This window comes from Montipora foliosa, chromosome 10, assembly GCF_036669935.1.
Source record: "Montipora foliosa isolate CH-2021 chromosome 10, ASM3666993v2, whole genome shotgun sequence".
In the NCBI taxonomy this organism is placed as follows: Eukaryota; Metazoa; Cnidaria; class Anthozoa; order Scleractinia; family Acroporidae; genus Montipora; species Montipora foliosa.
Window position 1 is genome coordinate 9,657,703 of NC_090878.1, and position 25,994 is coordinate 9,683,696.

Sequence of the window (25,994 nt, forward strand, 5' to 3'; positions counted from 1 at the left end):
TACTAACCATAGCAACAACCACTTACCCTACCAAACTCGCGGTTTTTCGAAATGGACGAATTTGTAACATTACACAGTGAAAAAGGAATGCATTTGTTTTCACGGAAATTGTAATGGTTTTGAGTAATTTGGTTTGTAATCATACTGGTGATTAAACAAATCGGACTCCCGTTACGCGGTCGCCCGATTTTCTTAATCACTCGTATGATTACAGACCGAATTGGACTCCACTCAGTCCTGTTGAATGATTTCTTTGGTCTCGCATTACCCGCCTAATCCTTCGTTTTTTCCTAAGAAGGATGTTTTTTGTTGAAGTTTAAATATCAATTTACTTGAACTTATGCTATACCATAGCATTTCAGTTTTCCCAGTGTGTAGTACCCTTCCTCACTTGTGCTGACATCTCCAAACCTGAGCTGTTTGACAGGAAGTTGTGTCTTGTTAGTCAGGACACCACTGTCTTCGCGCCATACATTGTCGTTCTTGTCGCAGTTGCAACCGTAACTGGGGTCTGCACATGAGTTGGTCATCCCGCATGCGCACTTACCACTCACTGACGCGCCACCCCAGTACGTCATCTTCACAGAATCACGTGACACCCACCATCCGTGTTGGTTGTCGTTGTGAAGCAAAACAGAATTGAAGCATTCATACTTAATAAACTGTTCACACTGTGAAGAGACTCTTGTGAGAATCTTCATCTGCGCAAGACTCGCTCCATTGTAACGAATATCGCGTGAATAACACCCTTGTGCTTCACATCCCTGGACTCGGGTTCTTCGCTCACTGTCGTGACTGATGACTGTCACGCCAACTCCATTCTTGTCAACCATATCACAATACACTAAAAATGGTGCCAGACCTTCCGCACCATCTGGATCAATGACGTAATTTCCACTTGCACTGCTCACGAACTTCTTGATTTCAAAACAGGATACTGGCTGTTGTACAGAATTAACTTTTACTTTAGCGTGAATTGTTGCCAAAGCGTTCGTTGCTGTGCAGGTGTAAGTCCCTTTGTGGGATTTCTGTATATTTTGAAGTACCAGTGTTCCATTTGGAAGCACAGTAGAGTCTACAGGAAGTGGGAGCTTGCCATCTTTTGCCCAAGTTGTTGTAGGTTTAAGGTCACTCTTAGGGACACAAGGCAGTCTTAATACAGAACCAATCACTGGAGTTACTTCTTGGGAAGGAGAAACTTCGAAGTGTAAAGGAGAGAATACCATCAGTTGAACGGTATCACTTGCCGATCCCAAAATATTCTTTACCTGGCATATATACACACCACCATCCTTTCTTGTCAGTTGATATATAGTCATTACTCCGTTCGTTACTACGGTTCTGTGCTTAGGCAAATTTCCTACTGCTCTGGACCAAGTAATTCTTGGCTGCGGGAGACCAGTCGCATTACAGGCGATAGTGATATTTTGCTTCTCTTCAGCCATCAAACGAATTGATGATAATGAAATCTTTGGGCGAACTACCAAGAAATCAAAGAAAACAACAAGACATGAATTTCTTCCCATAAACAATGTGGCTTTTGCGCATTTGAACCCCATGAAAACACTGGAAACTCGATGGTTATTAGAAGAGGACCGCTTTAGGTTCCAGTTTGCTATATAACCGACAACAAATAATAATTATGAATTCAAAGCTAAGAGTTTGGTTAAAGTATGCTCAGTACTGTTGGTCTTTGGGAACTGATGGCTTTCCATTTGCCGTATGCTGTCCTCTACAACGATCTCGTTTTGGAACCGAGGTATTTACGAAAGGATCTTCAGATTGACAATAGATTCGTTCCAACAACAGTATTACCGATTAGTATTGGAAGCTCCTTGGACGCAAGCAGACTCGGGAAAGAGACGTGCTTACTTAATGATTCGGAGTACTGTAGTTGAAAACGGGGACATGGAATGAGTGGGATCGTAGTTTTTTTCTTTTTTGTCATTCATTGCGATTTCTTACATTGAGAAAAGCAAAAGCTGTCTAATAAGGTTTATAAACTCTTGTTTACCCAAATCCTCGTACTTACACTGAACAGTTAGTTTAGCCGAAGCTCTGATCCTCCCCAGAATATTTTCAGCTTTGCAGCTGTAAATTCCGTCGTCACCAGGTCTCACATCCCTGACAATAAGAGCACCACTGGACTCTATGACATGACGTCCAACAGGAAGTTGTGAGTTGAGCTTGTACCACGTGATCTTTGGAATTGGATTACTATCCGCTGTGCATTTCAGGATCGCTGTTTGAGTTACGTTGACTGTTGTGTCTGTGGGGCGCTGTAGCAATGATGGAGCCGAGATGGACTTGCCTGGCTCACCTTTGACCCCTTTCAAACCCCGCAGGCCACTCGGTCCCGCGGGACCAGGGCTGCCAGGTAATCCGAGATCTCCTTTGATCCCGGTCGGTCCTTGCAATCCTTTCGGTCCATGTTTACCGGGAGGTCCTTCTGGCCCGGGTTGTCCTGGGAGACCCGGTTTCCCTCGGATTCCGGGCCTTCCGCGTCTCCCTATGTTGCCTTTTGGTCCTGAGCGGCAGAGAGTTTCATCTGTAGAACAGATATGGTTTTTCAGAACGCGAAGCTCTTCTCTGATGAGCAATTTGATTTCCGAGGCGTCTTGAGTTTCGAGTGAAGCGCGTTTATGTCTTGAGTATGAACCATCTTCTAATTTATGTCAAAAAGGAACAGAGAAATATGAAAATTAGTTTAAGAAGCAAAAAGCTTAGACTCTTTAAGAGAGGTTGGAGACGTGTGGAGCAGTTTGTGGTGGTGTGAGCCTTCCTCGGCTCAAAAACGTCGAAAAGGAGTTTAGCATGCGACGTTTTTGAACTGCGGACGGCAGCCGGAAGTGAGCTGTTTTCCCTTTTAACTTGTCTTGTTACGACCACTTTTATATTGTTAAGTATCTTTGCTCCATTAGAGATGATTAGGTAAAAAGTCTGGGAGACACTACCGTCCTGGCGTGCGAAATGTTTATTTCCGGTTACCGTCTGCGGCTCAAAAACGTCGCGTGCCTAATTAAACTCTCTAATATTCGCTCCCACTTACGTGGGAACCAAACACGTCAGAAAAAAATTGGATATAATCCTCATGCATTTACTTAAAACCTTATATCTGAGAATCATATCGGTCAGGATATAGTTTTGTCTTCACTGATTATGTGTAATTCATTAAGACAACGCTAGCGTGCAAACATTTCTCCGGGCATATTGTAAATCAAACATCAAAACTTTGTCGAAACGCCAAAAGCAAATTCACCTTTTGCTCGACGAACTTCTTGTTGGTTGGTCTTTGTTATTTTCCATTGTGCGTTATTCTGTCGCAATTCTTGAAGTTCTGCCTCCACCTCATTGTAAAATTTGACTAAGTGAGATATCTGTCGATCGTGTTCTTTCATTTTGATTTCCGTGTGAATAAGAGCGATACAACACAAGACAGACAACAATAATCCTGACTTGGAACACAAGCTGTCGAGCGTTTTGCTTTTGTCACCGTATTTGTGTGTCAGCTTCTCCTTTTTGCCCTGAACATTCATTATGCGCGGCTGGTCTCACAGTCTCTTCTTTATCTAGTTCAACTTCACGCGTATGAAACGGATAAGACTTCTTCTCAATACTTCATTGGAAAAAGAGACTTCGATTGATAACAGTTTTGAGACGGGAAGACGCAGCAAAAAGGTTGTAAAAGTTACCTCACACCGCTTAAGTAATGTGAGAATATTCGGCAAGGAAGTTGAGAGCTGAAGAGCAACAGGAAGCTATAAGTTTTAAGTCTGAGGCACAGAGTGAGGAAAGCGCGGGGTATGTGGAAGAAGAGTAAAAAGAGTAAAAAGGGTATTAAGTGTACCGCATTTTAGAAAACTGTCTTAGGTTATGCGTCTCCCTCTCTGAATAAAAGCTATTATTATTATTATTATTATTATTGTTATTATTATTATTGTTTAAAAATAATCTTTATTTGCCAAGTAAAGCTACAAATATTAGTTCTTGAAAATTGAATTATGTACAATTAAAAAAAACTGTCTCATTAATAACTAATAATAACAGTTTCATTTCTAAAATTTTACAAGAAATATTAAAAAGTAAGAATTGGAAGCAAAAAGTATCTAAATTATTGTTGTTGTTGTTGTTATTATTATTATTATTATTATTATTATTATTATTATATATGACTCTACATTTTCCACACCCCGCATTCTCCACTGATCCAGCCAATATTTTGTACAAAATTGGTCGTGCGGATGCCATGCAAGGGAAGGACCTTCAGTACTGTGAAGATTCAATAAGTATACAAGAAGTTAGATAGTAAATATAGAATTAATTGAACACAAAGTATTAGATGCAAAATAGGCTAGAAATTAATACTTTTGACTAGATGACACTTTCGACTTTCATTAATTATTCTTTCTACGTCAACATAGTGACCCTGATCTTGAACATTTTTGTTGGAATTTAATATTGTTGTGATCTTTTTTTCACAATATGCTTTGGGTGTATGATTATGTTTCCTGGAATGCCATTCCAAATTCTGCAGCCAATTCTTAAAATAGAGTTTTCGTTAGAAATAAAACGCACACGGCGGAAATGAACATAGTGAACGAAATTGCCATTTTAAAACATGAAATGGGACAATTTTGAGATTTTAGCGAATGGAAGGTCTGACCTTCATTGTAAAATAAAAGAAACTTTATTGATTCAGAACTTAAATCCAACATTGAAAGTAAACGTTGGCAGTGAAAAACTGTGTCTCTACTGACTGCCATATAATTAATAATATTTAGCTATGATTGTAACTTCTACTATAAGCTAGTTACCAGTGCTTCTCTTTTATCTTTTAGCCTTTTAAATTGATGCAGATCGTTTTACCGTCACTTCTGAAACGTCAAGTTTTCAAAATACAGTATATGTTTTGTATTGCGAAGTCTGTTCACTATGTTCATTTCCGCCGTGTGCGTTATATCTACTGAAGTTGAAATGGCCGAAAAACAAAAATATTTGTAGAGTTTTTGTTGTTCTCCCCTGAAAAGGTAATGACGTTAGAAATTCCAAAGAACCTGTGTTGCTGCGTCGAGAAGTAATATCAACTGCCTTTCGGGATGTCACGCAACGCACCCTAAAGCAGTAGTGTGCTATGATTGCGCCGCTGATTTGGCTTTGAAAATATTTCGGTCTGTTCGTTATCTCTTCGGTGAATCTACGTCCAGAATGACCAGGGCCCCTGTGATAAGGAGCTCTCGTCAGGGTGATGTTGAAGGCCTTCCCAGTCCTATGTGACGAAAAGCTTAAGCTCGCAACTTCAGCCTTTAAATCTTCCCACGTTTGTCAATTTACGCCCGTCAACTGAGTTAATTATACCAAATACTCATGTTATCCTAGTATAGTTTACGTAGCAGTTTATTATCGGGTAAGAATGTTTCATCTTTTCCAAATGTTCCTTTAGACAATCACAGACGATGGCGTAAACCAGGAAGAGGATAAAGACCCGTATAATCTGGAAGAAATTGCGTCTCAGTTTATTGAGGATGACGAATTGCCTTCTTCAGAGCTCAAAAACATCGTTGATCAGCCGGGAAATGTGCTGAGTAACACAGCTGGTTATGAGACGAAAAGTCAAGACAATGATTATTATGATAACAATTCAAGCACTGTTGACAACAAAGCAGCTTGCGGTGGTGTTGAGGGCCTCCTCAGACAGGAAATACCTGGATTGGGAAACAACTCCAAAAACGTTGCCTCAAAATTGATGGAATTCTCGAATGATTTTTCGAGAAACAAACTGTTATCCTTAGAAGATTTCTTCAGCTCCGAGGATGATGTTATTGAACCAAAACATCTTGTGAACAACCTTAACCAAACAAAGGATGTTGAGAAGTTGTTGTGCACAGGAACGGGAGATCCCGCAAGCGTGATCCCGCTAACTGCAGGAAGAGGGTCAAGTTCTTTCATTTGCGGAAATGAGAAGATTAGACACAAGAGTGGGAAAACTCGAGAGTTTACGAACGTCAAGGAAAAAGTTAGAAGTTATAAAAGGAAGACCGGGGAGAAACGTTTAGACCTTATTCCATCCACATCTACTTTGAATCAGGAGCAAATCTTAGGGACGGGCAAATCAAGAATACTCGAGGAATCTTACAAAGTTAAAGAAAATTTGGTAAGGAGCGAGAACAATCTATTAGAAGTATCCTCATCAAGCGAAAATGAGGATTCTGACGAAGGCTTGTTTTCCCGACCAAGAGAAAGAAGAAAAAGAAAAGCAAAGACTGTGGCTGGAGAAACAAGCAAAATTTTAAAAGAGGGACGGACACGCTTTCGAAGGTGAGAAAATCCTTGGAGATGATTTGGTCTTTTCTTTTTCGCAGAATCTGCAACAGGTGGCATGGCATGAAACCCTAACCATGCCTTAAAAGGCGTGGCTCAGCGGTTTAAGGGTGCTGGAAAGCCATCCTGAGCAGGCCAAGACAAAACTCCATAGACAATTTAAAGATTCTCTGGAGCGAGTTCAGACTGATTACTTTCACAATAGGAAAATTGAACGTGGCTCTGAGTGCCCTCCAGAGAATCTCTAGAGTTTTGTCACTTTGCAGCACTAAAAATTCGGGTTTCACCGAGCTTTTGAGACATGAGCATTTAAAGACAAAATACGGTATAGGTTGTTTTTCGATGGCTTTCCTTTTGACATGGTGATCTGTTACGTCAGGATACTGAACCTGCATTTTGTTAGCAATAATTGGTGTTTCATATAGTACCATAACAATGCCGTTGAGTGATACAGTCTTGAAGAGTCAATCCTTCCAATCCATTGGAATTAAAGGCTTATTTGATTGGGGCTGAATAGCAACGTACTTTGGTTATCTCGGCCGATCGACCTTAGTCAGTGTTTCGATTGGAAGGATAGTCTGGTTATCTTTTTTAGGTCAAAATGCATCCACTTGCAAGTGACCCTATTCAAACCGCTACTCGTACTGAGTGTGTCGCTTGCTCACAATTCACTTTTGTAATTTGCTTTCGGTACCTACAAGTGAAGTTCCTCATATTTGTTTTGAGTTGTGAATGTTTTTCAGGCTTGCTTTTCACAATAGGCCATTTTCGAATTCTCACGGCTGGACTGGATCTAGCATGAAGTGGAGGCTAATGCGGGCAAATCTTTTCAAATGCAAATTACTTTGCCCGCATTAGCCTCCATTTCATGCTAGATCCAGTCCTACCGTTAGAATACGAAAGTGGCCTATTTTGTTCTATGCTTGGCTAGGTTCCCAGGCAAGCATGCTCCAGACATTACTGTAAATGGGAAAAGTGTGGCAGCAAAGCAATCTAAAAGTACCAATACGGTTGAGCAAATCTTAGGTAAGTGGTAAAAGTTGGATTTTAATGAATTGTTGCTTTGTCTTCGAATCAGCGCTGCTTGAGATAGTCATGCTTTTGCTAACTAGTGTCGGGCATGCGTGTTGGGTGCTGACAGTTTGCCACATTCAAACGTTTCGGTCATGGTGATGTTTAGTCTGGAAGCGATATAGAACATCAACTTGGATGGTCGGGAACGGCACCATAGCATTTGCGAGGGGGTGGGTGAGTCGCACACTAGCTCACATGGCCAAGGCTTATCCCGGTTTCAAGTAGCGTGAAGCGACTGAGAGCATTGCTTTTTCTCCTCCCTCCCTGGACGGAATGCCAGGTCATCGCAGGGTGTTGGGTGCTTACATTTTGTCTGCTACATTCGAACATTTTTGTCATGGTGATGTTTAGTCTGGAAGAGAATATAAAACGTCAGCTTGGATGATCGGGAGCGGCACCATAGCATTGGTGGGAGGGGGGGGGGGGGGGGGTTGGGTGGGTGAGTCGCTCACATGGGCGAGGCTTATCGCAGGGTTACCTCGACTCATTATATCACCGGTACCCACTTATACACCAGGGTCGAGAGGGTGAAGGTATGGAGCAGTCTTTTTTTTGTCCAAGGAAACAAAACGGCGAAGCCACTGAGACCTTGAGCTCGTGACATTCAAGGGACCGGCATTGTGTAAATTGTAGCTTCCAGGTTTTTCTGTTCTTCTTTTGTCATCGAGAGCTGGATTAACGCAGAGATGAGAACACTCGCTTTTCACCAATGTGTTCAGGATTTTATTCCCGGACTCGGTGTCATATGTGAGTCATTTTGTTTCTTGTTCCCATGACCGCGCGGACCGTGGGCACCAACCGACCAATAAGATGTCGTTCTTGAAACAACCGCGAAAGATGACACAGAGCTAATAAGAGATGTCAAATAATTTTCATCGTAAGAGGATCTAATATGGGGATTTCCTCTCTTGCATGCCTATCATATTCTCTTGTCCCCGATAAGTAGTGCAGTTACCAGACGTTATAAGCTAAACACCCTCATAAAGTGATCATTATAATTAGTCTCTTGAAAAAGAGATTTCTTTCATGTTTGATAACAAGGTTCCTTTTTTTGTAGAATCTTGCGGAGTCCGCTATACACACGCAAATCGACACGTTGTTGGTCCGAGCGAAGCGGAAAACCACATGTCAAAAAAGGCTCTGCAAGATGTGTTTGAACTCAAGCAGTTTTCTCAGCAGCCTGCTAATTGTTTTCCAGCGCTGGAGGTATTATAAACGATTTCTGAAAAAAGGAACGAGTCGGAGTCGACCTTGTTCATTGCTTAGGGCGTTGGATTTGCACGGGGTTTTGCTGGGTTCAAATCTCACTCTCACCATTGGTCGGATGGGATTTGCCTTCTCTGGTCCCGATTTTAACTCTGTCTTGCTTTTTTAAATATTTGATATAAATCTTAAATATAGTGACACGAACGCACTCGAGAAATGAAACCGAGATCCGAATGTTTCCAAACAAGGCGATTCCGACTGAGTTCGTGGGCTCGATCCGCTAACCTCCAGATGAGTTGAGGTGAAGAATTTTTAGCATGGTAGATATGCATTTATTTTCATGTGAGATGTGATAGAGAAGGCCCAAGCTGCTGAGAGGGAGGTCCAAAGGCATCCTTCATAGAGCGGTTTTCAATTGAGTGTCGAAGGTAATTAGCGAATTGCTTTGGCTTTGCATTACTTCACTCAGTGATTGGTTCAAAGTTCTCGCGCCACTTTTTCAACCAATCAGAAGTGAAACCAAAACCAATCGTGGCTCGCGCGTGCACATTTTCCCGCGCTTTGTGTCGGCTACGTGTAATTACTTCGAGTTTTGATTGGTTTACTGGATTGTCTCTGTCCTTTTTGATTGGCCAAAGTAATTACTTTGCTTTTGGTTTTACGACACTCGATTGAAACTCGCTCTATCCCCCAGAATTCGTTTGTTTGTTTTGAAATTTGGGGTACAATGCTTCGAAGATCAGCAACAGGTTTTTTTTAACAATTTTTTTCGTGCGTTTGTGATTACATAAAATGAACTTTAATAAAGCAGTTATTCCATTCACCCTTGTTGGATATGTATAGGAAATCGCGTGAGCGCGAGTGCAATTCGTGATTTATGTGAACGTGTAAAGTCTTGAAAGCACGGCTCATGTAATCTGAGAACTTTCGAAACATCACGAGTGACCAGCAATTACAAAGTGCACGAGCAAGTTCATACGATTTTTTATTTATTATATACAGTACTCAACAAAATTAATCCATCGCTCTTTTTCCACAGTATCTTCGTTCCGTATTGCCTTCAAAACCTATTTATGCATTCGTCATTGACCAATCGGGAATGCGATATTCTGTTGAGTATATAATAAGAGATTGGTTTTTGCCAACGCGCGTCCATGGAATAATTGTGAAGTATAAGGCAATTGCTTCACATCGCAGTTTGTGTATCACACAACAAAGAAGAAGGTTCAAAACTTTCAAAAGAACTTCTGGTTTCACGTGAAGACAACATAAAAACCAGACTGGTTTAAAATAACGAACACAATTTTATCTCAAATTCCATTTGCCACAGGCAAGCGACGAAAGTGATGACCTTGGTGAACCGAGTTCTCGGGTCACTGAATCCGCACCAGAAATGAAACCCAGAGATGAACTGGCAGAACTTGATCGGACAAGTACTTTGAATGTACCGTCACTTCAACGGTAAGATGCTTTGGTCGCAGTTCTGTTCTCCTTGAGATATCATTGCATTGCCTCCCACTGAAGCTTTTTATGTTGTTATTTGAAAGTCGTCACTGGTGAAGAAAGAGCGAATTCCTGTCGCTTTTGAGTGCTACTACTGATTCAAACAATTCTTCCTTTTTTACTATTTTACAATAAGCCGAATCGCATAACATGCGATTGGTGAAAGTTTACGCTTAACTTTCGGTCAGAAAACTGTTAATTTGTGGCGAAATTCTTTTTCACTGTTCAACTGTCCGTCATTTTTATGGTTGGCAATAGATACAGGTTTGGAAATAGTAAAAAAAAAAAAAAGAAAACCCCCATGGTCACGGTAAATAACGGAAATTTTATTTTGAGTGGGGAAAATTTGACATTTTCGACAAAACTGGAAATATGTCTTCATACCATTGATGGCTCAAACTAGACGAAACATTACTTTGGGATCCGGGGGTGGGGGGGGGGATACTCTCTTGTATACGCTATATAGGTATGTGCCGCCCGACAGGGTAGGGTTTTTGAGGGTTTCAGTCCTTAAATAGGGTATTCCTTTTGGTATTTTTGGTGTCATGATTCTTAAGATATTCGTTAGATAGGGTCACTGAATTGCGGTATCCACCCCAACGCGCAAAACGAAAGAGATATAGTCTATTAAAACTGTACTACACACCTGAATACACGTTTTCAAGTTAAACAAAGCGATTTTAAAGGGACGTTTCCAGAGGAGTTTTTTGCAAGTCTCTGGTAGACTATATTCCTGATGACATCGGGGCTTGAAGGTGAATAATGCTGTGTTCATTATTTCACTATAGTTCGATCTCGGGTTTCCAAATATTTTCGTCTTTTACTTTCTAGTTGTGTTTCGGATACGTAATTGTAAAGACAACATTATTATTGGCTTTGTTTCAGTTGTTAAAAAAATACAGAGGTCAGAATTGACTAAAAGATAAACCATGGTGTTTGCGCGGGAGTTATGATGGCATATTATTAAACTAGGCTTGGTCTGATATTCTATTCTTGATGCTAAACGTCCGCGTACAGAGGAAATAAAACGATTCGTTTAACTACCTTGATGATTGACGATAGTTTAACACCAACTAAGAATTGCGTGGTTGTCTGATAATGTACTTTGTCCCGATGAGTTTTTCCTCAGCGAACTGTTGAGTTGAGTCGAGTGTTGTAGATTGTAATGCAGAAGAATTAAATTGTGAGTATACAGGAAACGTGTACAGGTCTCGTTGTGCGTTTTCGACAGAGTTATCTTCTTTCCCTTAAATAGGATGTCATTTTTAGTTTTTTGTCTGTAAAAAAGGTATCAAATCTTGATTTCTACCCTTAAATAATTGGTTTGAGAATCTTGGCGGCACACACCTACCCCCCACCCCCCGGCCCCCCCCCCCCCCCCCCCCGGTAGGGTACCGTGTTGTTTCCGTAACGGCTATTACTTTCAAGGTAAGATAAATAGAAACTTGATATCCACAAGAAAAAAACACCACAGTTTGCATCGCGTCAACTTTTGAGCGTGGTTAAATATTAACTGCATGTATCCTTGTGAGATCTTTGGACTGGTACTTCCGTCATAGATCGTTTGAATGATAAGTCTGTTGTAGAGGGGCTTAGGTAGAGACTACGGCGACGACTAAATTGTTGAAGTTGCAATAGAAATGAAAACAATCCTTCCCTTTTGAAAGCGAGAAGATAGAACAGAAAGTTAAAGATTTGATCATTTTCAGATTAACAAATGTTCCTGTTTGGTACACTTGCATGGCATTGATAGGCTATTCCTATGAAATCGTGAATGCATGCCCCTCTGAAATCATTCTGTAATTTGGCTATAAATGCCGTTAGTATATAATGCAACAGTGGATAGAATTGAACGCGCTCTCTGATTGGCTACTTAAACTCCGAATATCCTTTGCTATTCAACCGTTCACCTCGGTGACTAGTGGTGGATATTTACCTCGCCGCTCGGCAAATTTCCACCACTAGCCACCTTTACGTCGGTGAATAGTTGTTGAATATAAGAAGAGTCGAGCACTTGAGTAGTCTAAAATTGTGAGGGCGTTTCCACATTGAAAATATAATATTAGAAAGATGGAATAACTTCCCACGCAGTGACATAAAGTAATATCGAACAATCTCGAACCCCTTGAAGCTTTCGAACTCGGCCCACGCCAGACGCCTGTCCCAACCATATATATCCCGAGTTGCAATGTGATGATGTTCTCTCGTTGACGCATGGATAGGTTGACTTTATATCATTAACAATAACAAAGATAGAAGATTTTTATACTCCTATTTCGCTGCATGGACATGATCAGCTTTAAGATTTGACGCATACTTAGGTGAATTCGTTGTATAGTTCTGAGATTAAGTGGAACCAGAAACCCATAAGGGTTGAAACGTGTAACGCGCGTTCACAGCTTCCGAGTATTCAGTGCGAACTGATTGGTTGAATCTTTCAGTACTAAGTACCATATTTGGAAACCCCTCGCTGTTGTTGTTCCAAATATGGTACTTAGCAAATTGAATATTCGGAAGCTTGTTTCTCAGCACACAAGGGGCCGTTACACGTTTCAACCCTTATGAGTTTCTGGTGGAACAAAGGTAGTTGTCTTCATTTCATTCGTAATGGAAAAACTCAATTCTGTCTTATTTCCGACTTTTTAGGTCACTGAACACCGGAAGTAGTTGTGGTGTTGAAAACATAGGAAACTTCACAGTTCTAGTTGGGTCAACTCCCCGAGGAATTCGTCGGCGACATTTTCGGGAAATGTCGGATCAACTCGGATTTTCTTCGGAAATAAGTTTTGCCAAGGCTGTAGTTGAAAGTAACCGAAGTGAAAGACGACAGATGTTACAGCGGTTTTATGTAGCCAGAAATCGGGTTTTATGTAGTTTGTCCTGTTTTACTGCTCCAGAAGACAAGACTGAGGTCACTGCGGGTAAAGAGAGACAAGATTTTAAGCGTTCACAAAGACCGCTGAAGAGACCGCGAGTTTTGAAAAACAATGAAAGTCTTTTGAACTCCAAGAAAAATTTAAAAAAACATAGAAAGAATGCGAGATTTCTTGGGAAAGATGTCGTTTGTGTAGAAAGTTCTGAAAAACAATGGAGTCGACCGTCAGTTGTCGACACTGATCATTCTTTGGATAAAAAGCATCACAGTTCGACAGCTAATTTCCACGACAAACAGCAAGCAGAATTGACGAATAGAGTTCGTGGTACTGATGCGGCTAAAGACCCAGTTGAGTATCTGGAAAAAATGAAAGGGAATTATGCTTGTCGTAAAGACGGAAACTGCCCAATGAAGGACAATAAACACCAATTAAACCATAGAGACGAACGGCAACAAGGGGACGAAGAACATGATATAAAATATTCGGCTACCTACGGAGAATGTCAGCCTTTAGCTGATGTGGAGAATGGTACGGTTTTTTCGGCCTCTATATTGGACGAGTTTTTGCCATCTTCTTCTTATCGAGGTGACGAAACAAACGAGAATGAGCCGCATAAAATTGCTGACAAGGGGCGAGTTCTTGGTGATGAGCGGAAAGCAGACGACCTGATTGAGACTGGTGCCGAGAATAAAGGAACTATCAATGGGATAAGGCACATCTCTGTTTTAGATGACTTCATTTAGCTGTTGAGAGACTCTCGTCAGTGGAGAATCATTTTGCCAACGCACAGCTTCAATACCCCTTGCAAAATAGTTGCCGGGGGTAAACAATCTGTCTAAACTAGACGATTTTCACTTTTCAAATTGAGTAAATTGCGAGATCCTGCATTCATGGCGCCGATCGTTTGTAATCGTGCTTAAAGAAATTATCCGTTTGAAAGGCCACGCAAAAAGATCACTCTGGAATATTCATTTTACATTTTAACCTTCTTATGATGTCTTTACTCACTTTTAAAATTGCGAGAGATTCTTTCTTAACTACGGCTTTAAAATTTGTTTAGAATGATCAGTCAGTCTGAAAAGCGAAAAATTGAAATCCGCGGAATGCTCATGTTGAAAAGACATCGAACTTTTATCATTTTTGTCATTACGTTTTTTTTTTCTTTTTGGAATTACTGCATTTAGAAATTGCATCGACCATTTTTCAAGTAATTCTTTAATTGAAGATTATAGTAATGAATTTACGAAGATTCCACAGCATTGGACTTTCTTTGGTTACACGCAAGTCATTACGATGAGTGGTTTGCAGTGAACCTCTTGAGACGCAAGTAACAACGGCGACTTGGACAAAAGCTGGATAACGAATAAAAGGAGCTAATTAGAGTTTGCGAGAGCTGTTGATTGTTTGCTCCAAAAAGGTAGCCATGCTGAGAGTTGGAGTCAAAGAAAAAGTCTAATTTGCAGTCGGAGAAATTCAGCGATACTGTTGGGTGAAAATCAAACGTCGGAGTCATAAGATTCGTCGGAGGTATAGCGTAATCGTACCCACTGCAACACTACCGGGCATGCACAAATGTGATGTTTGCCATATTGCAGAATTCCATACAGTTCCTTTGGGCGGACGATCATCCTCATGAAACAATGGATATCAAATTCAGTGAAGTTTGGGAGCCTCTTAAGAGTGAGTATTTCGCATTGGTTTTATTTAAAGCCCCTCCCCCCCCCCCCCCCCCTTCCCCTACAAAAAACATGCTCCATTACGGGCCGGTAAAACTTGTCAATACGTCCGCAATATTTTGTTTCCTTCGACCGCCAAAGTTTTCAATACTCTCGGTCCTTTAACGTTATGCGTAAGAACTATTAATTACCAATACTAATTTTTTAAAATAAAAAGCCATTCGATTCCCTGCTTCTGCCTTTATGTGACAGTACTTCTAATTTGTGGGAAAATCTAATTGACTTTGTTACTTTACACTTTTTTCGCCACACTTAAGGTGGTATAAATACTCTGGTCGTTGATCTGATTGGTCAACCAAGTCGTGGTGTTATTGATCGTCTGTCAGTTAAGCCGGGTTGTTATTGGGTGTGAAGACTGTAAACTGTGATTGGTGCGTTTCGATCCGTCTTTTGTTAGTCAAATGTCCGTAGGGTTGTCCGTAGGTGTATTGTTGGTAAAATCAGTCTGTTTGTCTATTGTTTGTTGTTGATATCGTCAATAAGTCGTTTGCACCAATCACTTTTTTTAGTTCTTAGAAATTAAAAGTTCCAAATTTCTACGTCCCGTACGCAGTACAGTCAGTACAGGACTGATACGTATTTGTGGACCAGATAAATGTCATTTTTTGTCAACCGAGAATGTTCCCGGTACTTGTTATGATTTTGCCATGCTCCGCACTAATGGAAATAAACTATTATATTTCCAGTTAATTCTTACATTATAATGTAAAACAATGGTAATTAATAATGAAAATTTCAGATAACCGTAGCGGGAAAAACTTAACCGTTAGCCGTAAAAGGTCAAAAATTTAACCGTGAGGCGTAAAAATGCGCAAAATTTAACTGTGAGCCTAGTAAAATCCACTACCCCATTGAGACCCTCCGGTCGGTGTCTGACAATTATATGCTCAAGGATTAGTGAAAAAAAACCAAACAAAGAAATCTTTTCGCAAATGAAAAATTTGTAGTCCACTCAGGCTGCTGTTTAATCAAAACTAACATATAAAAACAGGCTATTTTCAACGGTGACCACTCGTGCTACATACGCAAGGATAAATTACACGGAGAAGACCGGGCTTTAAAACGTGATATTGAATTCAAGAGGGCAAGTAAACTCACCGCCATCTCTTCGGACTCTGCCTTAAAACAAGTGAGCCTTTCCTTTCGGTTGCCGACTTGACTGCCACATGAGGCATGAGGCATTAGGCAGATTGTGAAATATTATTACCCAATAAGGCTTACATGAGTATTTTGCAGTTTTCACAGGTTCTTCTCCAGCTAACTAAATTAGGAACAAGAAAATTTAAACGGAGAGAAAGATAAGTTTACATTAGATGAGTATTTCGCAATTTCCACACGATACGAAGATAAGTATCGGTGCCCAGTCCTTAAAGTTCATCCCACGGTGGTTTACTACACGGTGGGTGGACGTTCCAACTCTATATGGAAATATGAGCCGAGGAGGACTGGCCCGGCTCACCTTTGGTGCCATTTACTCCTTTTGGCCCCTGAGGTCCCGCGGGACCAGGCTGACCCGGTAGACCCAGATCCCCTTTAATACCACGTTGTCCCGGTGGACCCGTTCTTCCTCTATTTCCAGGAGGTCCCTTGAGCCCAGGTCCCCCTAGGGGACCTGGGGGACCTCGTCTCCCTCGGCTTCCTTTACTCCCTTTGTTGCCTTTTCGTCGCCCCACACTGCGGAGCGTCTCATCTTTTGCACAAATTTGGTTTTGCAGGTCTCGAAGCTCTTGTTTCACCAGTAGCTTTACTTGAGAAACTGTTGGGTAATTTTCCTGCTGTGATAAGTAAGGTGACGCTCGTATTTCTCTTGACCGGGTGTTGTTATTACCTTAGAAAAATGAAAATAACATAAATACGAGAAGGAAAGAGGAAAACCCGACAAAGCTCATTAAATTCCGACCAACCTTTCATCCAAGTCACGAAAGAGCAGTGTTCTTCCCGTTTGAGCCTTACAGTAATTTGTGACTTAGTATATTTAAATGGTCGCATGAATCAGATTTGACTGAGCTACAATGGCAAAACCAGCTTTTCGTGAAGAAAGCAAAAAATAAGCAAAGGATGTCTTATGTCAATAATGGACAGAGTGGTGTTGAATTGTAACTAAAACACTTTGCATATTCATGAAACAATAACATTCTACCTCTCGTCTTCATTGGGTGTCCTTCTGCATGGCTGCCTTTATCATTTTGCCATTCTTTGTAATTCTGCTGCACTTTTCGTAGGATTTTTGTCTCAAGCTGATCACGGGAGGTCACTGAGTGTGATATCAGTCGATGGTGTTCTTGTATTCTGAGTTCCACATGAATTAACGCGATACAACAGACAACAGACAACAACAAAGCAAACACAGAACACAAGCTGCCGAGTCTGTTATTCCGTTTATCTCCTTGATGTTTCATGGCTGTTGAAACTGCTGCTTCAAACGTCTGACCTTTTTTACGTACTCAGGAAGACGTTCGCTACAGTGAAATAATCGCATAGGACTGTTTCAGCCGTTTGGGTGCTCTGTGATAAGATAACATAAGATAATCAAGATAATCAAGTGTTTGCACAATACGGTCCGAGCCAGAGGCTCATGTCAAAAACTCTCGACAACCTAGTAGAATACAAAACAAGATAAAGTACGAGTTATGCATATACAAATGTAGGAATACCTAACCATTAAGTACGTCATAATATAAAGAAATTTTTAAGAAACTGTTGAAAAGCAAAAAAATAGAGAAAATTATGTACAATTCATGCACTGACACCCTGTGAACTTAACATTCTTGAGATGAGCACAAAATTGTATATACAATATACGTTGCTATGCAACGGATTAACCAATCATTGACAGGTAATCAAGCCCTCTCTTGATTACCAAAAATGCCCTCGATTAAGAAAAAATGCCCTCTGTCTCAGGCAATCAGCGCTCAGTAATTTTGCCCTTTATTGATAAACATTGGTTATTAAAAGCAAACCACGTAATCCAAAATCTTGGAGGGCACTGTGATGCGTTGTTTGGATTACCGAAGATCGACGTTGCGTTGGCTCAATGGATTTCTTCTTAGGGCGCGCAAAACACATACAAAGAAAGTCATACGTTTTTGGCGGTAGACCCACACTAAAAGATGTCGAGCGTGAGCTTCGAAAGGGGTCGTTCCGCGAACTGAATGAAACGGAAATGTACTCAAATGTAACTGGACGCAACTATTGAAAGCGATACAAGTCAAAATACTAATTCTTTAATAAGCAGCGGGTACTTTATTGAGACAAAGTAAAAACATTGGCAGAGCCAACAAATGGCCTCACGCTTGTACCATTTTCACCGACAGAGGAACAGTAGGCGCGCAGGAACACTGAGCACAGAGGAACAGTCGGCGCAGAGGAACAGAGAGACAGTGGGAACAGAGCGGAACAGCAGGCACGGAGGAACTGTAAGCACAGAGGAACAGTGGGGACAGAGTAACTGTAGGCACAGAAGACACAACGGAACAGTGGGGACAGAGGAACAGTAGGCGCAGAAGGTGCAAAGGAACAGTGGGGATAGAGGAACAGTCGGCTCAGAGGAACAGAGAGACAGTGGGAACAGAGCGGAACAGTAGGCACAGAGGAACTGTAAGCACAGAGGAACAGTGGGGACAGAGTAACTGTAGGCACAGAAGACACAACGGAACAGTGGGGACAGAGGAACAGTAGGCGCGCAGGAACACTGAGCACAGAGGAACAGTCGGCGCAGAGGAACAGAGAGACAGTGGGAACAGAGCGGAACACTAGGCACAGAGGAACTGTAAGCACAGAGGAACAGTGGGGACAGAGTAACTGTTGGCACAGAAGACACAACGGAACAATGGGGACAGAGGAACAGTAGGCGCAGAAGGTGCAAAGGAACAGTGGGGACAGAGGAACAGTCGGCTCAGAGGAACAGAGAGACAGTGGGAACAGAGCGGAACAGTAGGCACAGAGGAACTGTAGGCACAGAGGAACAGTGGGGACAGAGTAACTGTAGGCACAGAAGACACAACGGAACAGTGGGGAGAGAGGAACAGTAGGCGCGCAGGAACACTGAGCACAGAGGAACAGTCGGCTCAGAGGGACAGAGAGACAGTGGGAACAGAGCGGAATAGTAGGCACAGAGGAACAGTGGGGACAGTAATTGTAGGCACAGAAGACACAACGGAACAGTGGGGACAGAGGAACAGTAGGCGCGCAGGAACACTGAGCACAGAGGAACAGTCGGCGCAGAGGAACAGAGCGGAACAGTAGGCACAGAGGAACAGTGGGGACGAGGCATGCAGGAACAGTGGGCGCAGAGGGACAGAGGAACAGTGGGCACAGAGGGAGAGTATGCACGGTATATACCGGATCAAAGGAGCAAAAATGAACCAGAAGACTAAAGAACAGCAGTTTTACAGGTTAATTTACTTTGATTTGGGAACCTGGCTGCAAGCATCTGTTCTAATCTTCTGTGTAACGAGCAATTCAGTGCTCAGACATTTAGATGGAACAATGACTATGGGTACGAGAATCAGACCACTCGTCTTAATAGACCATATTCGTATTCTCAGTATTGGACTGGAACTAGCTTGCAATGGATGCTAATGCGGGGGAATATATTAAAAAGTATTTGCATTTGAAAAGATTCCCCCGCATTAGCCTCCATTGCAAGCTAGTTCCAGCCCAATACCGAGAATACGAATATGGTCTATTCCTCCATTTGTGCATTGCTTTGGCATCCTTTTCCTTTTGGGTTACAGAACTATTTTTAAAGGGGACCAACACCCATTGTATCTTTTCGTTTTTCTTTTCATCGCTTGAATATGACAAGGATTCAAAGTTGCTTTTGTGGCATGAATCTCAAGCCATTGAGGTGACAAATTCCAACACGTACTCGGAGCCATTAATTCAATGGGTGTCAGTGATAAAGAGGTCAGTGCGGCGTGTCAATAATATCGACTTCCAACATAAAACAGGTGGAAAAGGAAAACAAATCCTGTTTTTTTGCAACAATTGTCGAACGATAATTGGCACTTTTATTCAACGAGGACGAGCCTGCGAGCAGGCTCTCAGTGGTTCGAGGTACATGAAGAGCCTGTGTTGTCAGCTGCGGTTTCACAATTAGTGGCCACGACTTTCTATTGCACTTAACAGAACGATTGCTCTTTCATAAATTTAGATTTTTAAAGACTAAAATCAGTGAGCTTTCAACCTGGTTTGAGTCACCTTAAATCATGATGTGGGCGGAACATTCTTCTACTTTGACAGATCACGTGTCGCCGCGTTAAGGGCTTTTGTACCGCTATACCCTCTCGATAATTTAAAGTATTTTTATAAAGGATTTATCCGAGCAATAAATAATATCACAAACCGCGGGATCGGTAATCACAATTCGAAGTACCTACCTACAAGTAGAAATTTGTTTGGTAGTTTCCTTCCTCATTGGTCGAAAAAAATACTTTTTAAGCCATGATTTTTGAAAAACCATAATTTTTTAAGCCATTTTTTAAGCCAATATCAATGTCGTGATTACTGAGCCGTTTTGACATTCGTTGCTTTGTGTCTTTCAAATTGTAAAAGTAGTTCATCGACTTACAGGTGTGATTTAGCGTTTCTTTTGGGTTAGTGACTCATTGACTTCTCTCCCCTGCCTCATTCAAAACTGGCGTTTTCAAAGAACTCAACTGGATATAACTTAAACTTGTAAGTGTTAATAATGATCTTAGAAGTAACTTACTAAAATTTGCACAAGTTTCTTATTAAATGAATGGCTCTAATGATTTATTTGTTGCATCAAAGATGGAATTGTTTTACCTATTACAGGTTAGTTAGATAAACAGCTGGGTAGATGAGCTCTTTGTGCTTGACGTGTGGGTCTCTCTGTATGTGTGTGCGGTACGTTTTTTCGACCGTGTTTTGGCGTCCTATACCTCTTACGTAATAGGAAGACGTGGTCACTGACTGTAAAACTCCATCTGACAACACCTTTTCGCCTTTGTTTAGCCTGCGCATTCGAACAGTCGAGCATGCTCTTCATGTACCTCGAACCACTAGGAGCCTGCTTGCGGGCTCGTCTTCGGAGAATAAATCTGTCGATAACCGTTTGACAATTGTTGCAAAAAAGAAATAGGAATTTTTTTTCTTTCTTCCACTCTTTTCACATTGGAAGTCGGTATTGTTGACACAAACGAGTCACCTCTGTACTGGTACCCATTGAATTAATTGAGTTAAGGATGGAACATTCCTGCACTTTGGCAAATCACGAAAAAGTGGAATATTTTCCTTAAAAGAACTCCAGCAACATAGAGGGCAAAGAAAGATAAACAGTCTGTCAAACTCTGAATAGTGGTATGGTTATTTTTGGTATCCTATTGTGGGTTTACTTTCATTAATCACTATACATACAATTAACATTCCAGAAATATTGTTATTTTTGGACTTCACGGTTTTCCGACTTTCAAAGTGATCATGCATGACACGAATTTCAATGAAGTGTTGTATAGAACCGAAAACGAAAGCAGTTATTCCGAGAAATTAAAAAACGAATACCGTTCACTGTTCCCATCTGCCAAAAATTATGTCAACGCATGTCATGCCAAAAATGTGAAACAATCCGAGTGTGTGTAACTGTCACACAAGACTGAAAATCAGGAAAAACGTCCAAATCATTGTCCGTATTTAGACTAGAGACGCATTATTCGTCTGAACGAACTTGGGCAAGACTTCCTTAGTAACATTACCTAGAATGGATCTATTCTAACAAACGAACGACTGAGATAATTAGAGAGTCGGAAACTGGAAGAGATGAAATAGGAAAAAAAGGCCAAAAAGTAGACAGATTACACTTCAAATCTTCAACAAACAGGATTTTCTTGGGAAACAATAAACAACTGCGGTATACATTAAAAATTCTTACAAATAAATAGCTTGAAGTCTTCTCCTAAAAGTAGGCAAGAGAGTTGGCAGAAACAGCATCGGAATTAGGAGAATTGTAAAACTTATGACCTTGATAAAAAGCACGGAGAATTGTGTAGTATTAGTTCTGCAGTAAAGTAATTGGACGGTCTTACAATTTCTTGTAAAATAGGAATGCATTTGAATTTGTCAGTCAAACAATTTTGTTTGCTAACTGTGAACAGAAAGGATCAAGATTTAATAGGAGTACATAAATTTACCCAAATGCAGGGTGTATATGTTGCACGTGTAACCCGGTCTCAGGTTCAATCCGTTTTTACACGTTTAATTGGTGATCCTCATTTTACCTAGTTTGAATATGCACTCAGATGAATTGAGGAAACTTGTCTGGAGCCTAAATTAAACCTAGAGAAAAAATAGGGTCAGGTTGGGATTAGTTTTGGGTATTATATATCGATATCAATTATGACTTATCAGTATACAAAAGTAAATAATGAAAAGAAATGTGTTGGGTTGATCATGTTCGTCGCTGAAGTGTAGTGGTGAAGACACAGGAATAAAGATCTGGACTGTCCCAGTTCGAGTACAGGTAAGTGCATAGTATAGTTTATTGTTCCCTAATAATTTTGCAATGTTGAGAAAGGGTGGTTGAGAATAAATTCTGAAACCGATAACCGATTAGACAGCTGCCTCGAAGTTGCGGCAGCGAAAGACTTGACTTTTATGATATACGTGGTATTGCCATGCATATGGTCTGCTTTACATCGGAGGCTATCGTGAAAGTCGCCTGTAGATAGTGACTATGAACAACGTACCTAAGTTCTACCTTTGTAAGTACTTCCTGCATAGCTCCTTGGACCAATTCCCTTTGATTCACTAATTTCTCCTTTCCTAACCTATGACACAGTTGCCTGGGGTAATAGATGTTTCAACACACTTTATTCCTTCGGTTGCTAAATATTATTTTTTTCACTCAAGTAACGGAAATTCACAAATAGAATACCGGGAGCGTCCGCAGGTAAGTCGCAAATTAAAGGGGCTAGGTCACGCTATTTTCGGTAATTTTGTTTAATTTTGTAAATTATGAGCTCTAAACGTCAAATTGGCAGAGCAAGAGTCTTTCACATGCAAAATTACAGCCACATGAGAACTGACAATGATTTTCCAGCTTTGTAAATGACATTTTGATATAAACTGATATAAATTTGAAAAAAGGTGGGCCGACGTTTTTCAGATTTACCCAAATTCAGTCCATTTCAATCCTCTCCAGTTTTGTCCATCCATGTCCCTTCTTGGCTTTCCTGTGTTTTGTTAGAGTTCTTCTATAGTTTTGAACAGTTATTTTGACATTTCAGTTAATTCTATGACATTCGATCAGTGCTGAAATTGCCTAAAATTGCGTGACCTAGCCCCTTTAAGCTTATTAAACATTCCTATTCAAAATAACTTAAAATCATGTTTCTTAAAGAAATTCTAAGTGTTAAAAATGATCTTCGAAGTAAACACTAAAATGTGAACAATTTTCTTATTCAATTAATTCTTCTCATGATTAATTTATTGCAAAAAGGATCAAATGTTTTTACCTATTCCGGGTTAGTTGCAGATAGGCTCTTTGTGCTTGACGTGTGGGTCTCTCTAAGTGCAACCGAGCTTTGCTTTGGCACCCTTTTCCTTTTGGGTCATACAGAGTGTTTTCACTCACGTGATCAGTACCCATGTTTTTTAACCGAAACAAAAGGATATTTCGCCCACATTGTATGACGTGAACGAGACTGAACAATTGCGAAAGAGATAATTATGACAGAACCAAGTTATATTTTGAGGTGACGTTTTCGTTGACCGTCGCCGTCGTAGATCTTAAATTCCCTAGTGAAGAGGTCACTACGGTGTTTCAAGAAAATCGACTTCCAACATAAAACGGGTGGAAGAAAGGAAACCAACCAACGATAATTGGCACTTTTATTCTACGAAGACTACCCTGTGGGCAGGTTCTCAGTGGTTCGAGGTACATGAAGAGCCTGTGATGTCATCTGCGGTTTCACCGTTAGTGGTTACGACTTCCTATTACAATAGCACGACTAAAATCAGTGTGAAAAATAGAAAAAAAATTAGCTTATCTGCTGATAATAATAACAAAGCATCTATTGTATTCTGACTCGTTCTGAAAGTCGCCTATGGTAATGAAGTCGGTACGAAGGTTGAAGTTTTCAATCAAATAGAGTCGTGTTTTAAAACTGAATTTGTTTTTTCTATTCTTTTACGAGTGCGCGCGGAGCCAGGAGATGCGGTTCATTTGCTTTCTCATCCTTTGATTGGATCAAGAATTGGACCAAGAATTGTTTGTTGAAATGATCACTAAAGAAAAAGTGTGCGATAAACCATATTAGTATAAATACACAGGTGATTATACAAAATCGCGCGCTCTCATTGGCTCGCTATCTCGGATTATCAGCCGATAATCACCTCGACGGACAAAATGGCTGCCAGTACTCGTTTTGCCACTGTAAGTCAAGATGATTTCGCGTTGAAAGGTTTTTTTGTCCCTTTTTCACCAATAATCACTTCGCCTTCGGCGAATAATTGTTAAATACTACCTATCTCCTTTGTTCCGGGATTTTCAATGGAGGCTTTGTTTTTGAACGAGTGAACTACGGTATTAATAGCGCTTGTCGACTTCCTCTCAAGAGTCTTTAAATCATGATGTGGGCGGAACATTCTCCTACTTTGACAGATCATGTGTCGCCGCGTTAAGGGCTTTTGTACTTCTATACCCTCTCGATAATTCTCGACGAATTTAAAGTTCGTCTTATAAAGGATTCATCCGAGCAATAAATAATATCACCAACAGCGGTATCGGTAATCAGAATTGGAAGTACCTACGTGCAACGTGTTTTAGCGCGAAAGTAGAAATTTGTTTAGTAGTTTTTTTTATTGCTCGAAAAGAAAGACTTTTAAGCCATGATTTTTAAAAACCATAATTTTTTAAAGCCTGATTTTGAAGACAGTTTTTAAGCTAATATCAATGTCGTCATGTACCTCGAACCTCAACAGAATTTCTTTAGGTGTTTGGCCGGTTCCTACAAATCAACAGAATTTGTTTTCCTTTCTTCCAAGCGTTGTTTCTTTTCTATTTTTTTACTTTTCTGTCTGCACTTTTACTGGAACAAATTTTATGCTCACTGATTTTAGTCTTTAAGAATCTAAATTTATGAAAGAGCAATCGTTGTGTTATTGCAATATAGGAAGTCGTAGCCACTAACTGTGAAACCGCAGCTGACAATGCAGGCTCTTCATGTACCTCGAACCACTGAGAGCCTGCACGCAAGCTAGTCTTCGATGAATAAAAGTGCCAATAATCGTTCGACAATTGTTGCAAAAAAGGAAACAGGATTTGTTTTTTTGCTTTCTTCCACCCGTGTTATGTTGGAAGTCGATATTGTTGACACGCCGCACTGACCGTGTTGACATTTGTCACCGAAATGGTTTGAGATTCATGCCAGAAAAGCAACTTTGAATCCTTTTCATATTCAAGCGATGAAAAGAAAAACGGTAAGATACAATGGGTGTTGGTCCCCTTTAAAAATAACTCTATAACCCAAAAGGAAAAGGGTGCCAAAGCAAAGCGCGGTTGCACTTACAAAGACTCACACGTCAAGCACAAAGAGCCTATCGGCAAGTAACCTGGAATAGGTAAATCAATTTGATCCTTGTTGCAATAAATAAATCAGAGACGAAATGAATAAGAAAATTTTCAAATTTGAGTATTTTCTTTATTTTCTTCGAGTGCGATTGATTCGGTAATCGAACTTAATCGAACTCAATCGGTGGCATGAGTTCAATTGGGTTCGGAAATCGAACAGAATCCATGAAACACGTTCGATTGCCGGCTCGGCAATTAGGAGATCAGATGCAATTGACCCGGGAATTGAGCGCAAATTCTGGTACAGCTACAAAACCATCCTATCAGACACAAAATGTTGTCGTGCTTTTAATTATTGAGCAAACGAAACTGTCAACAGTAACAATAACGATCTGAAAACGTTCGTTGGGCTCCACTGTGCAGTGCGTTCGTGATGTTAATAGTTTAAAAGTTACAGCTGGCAGAGAAAGTATCACATGTAAATAGCGACCATAACAAATTACTTACCGCCACACAGGCAATAGCATGTAACATTTGGATGATAATTATTAATATCATGGTAACAATCAACATGAATTTTTCGTATTCTTCGAGAACGAGTAGCAATGATTTTGGGGTGTCTTGAAAACAAAGACCCCGAAGACTCGAAAACGAAGAAAGCAAGCCAAAACCCTCAATTTGCCTAAGTAGGCCTAAAGGGGTTAGCGCAGTGGTAAGATCTCTGCCTTCCAACCCTAAGGTCCCGGGTTC

The 25,994-nt window shown here is 40.7% G+C and overlaps 2 protein-coding genes across 3 annotated transcripts in view; one reads left to right on the forward strand and one right to left on the reverse strand.

Annotated features, from left to right (window-relative positions):
• The window catches only part of LOC137974004 (DNA excision repair protein ERCC-6-like 2), a 59,259-nt gene extending 41,095 nt beyond the window's left edge, over positions 1-18,164 (forward strand). Inside the window, exons 18-23 of one of the 2 annotated variants that reach the window (XR_011117367.1) lie at positions 5,441-6,315; positions 7,250-7,344; positions 8,450-8,598; positions 9,929-10,059; positions 12,748-14,657; positions 18,028-18,164. Coding sequence is in view for 1 of the 2 variants with exons in the window: in XM_068820919.1 (XP_068677020.1) it covers positions 5,441-6,315; positions 7,250-7,344; positions 8,450-8,598; positions 9,929-10,059; positions 12,748-13,720 (2,223 nt within the window). In the remaining variant the exon portion in view is untranslated. Of the gene's footprint in view, positions 1-5,440; positions 6,316-7,249; positions 7,345-8,449; positions 8,599-9,928; positions 10,060-12,747; positions 14,842-18,027 lie in introns of those variants that run through there. The other variant, XM_068820919.1, reaches the window with a different exon arrangement.
• Positions 1-23,265, reverse strand: LOC137974014 (uncharacterized). The gene is made up of 4 exons (XM_068820934.1): positions 23,188-23,265; positions 16,854-17,218; positions 2,033-2,662; positions 1-1,480 (listed from the first exon to the last, which is right to left on the reverse strand). The coding sequence occupies exons 2-4, from the start codon at positions 17,110-17,112 to the stop codon at positions 339-341; spliced, it is 2,031 nt and encodes a 676-aa protein (XP_068677035.1). The 5' UTR covers positions 17,113-17,218; positions 23,188-23,265; the 3' UTR covers positions 1-338.
• Between the last annotated feature and the right edge of the window lie 2,729 nt (positions 23,266-25,994).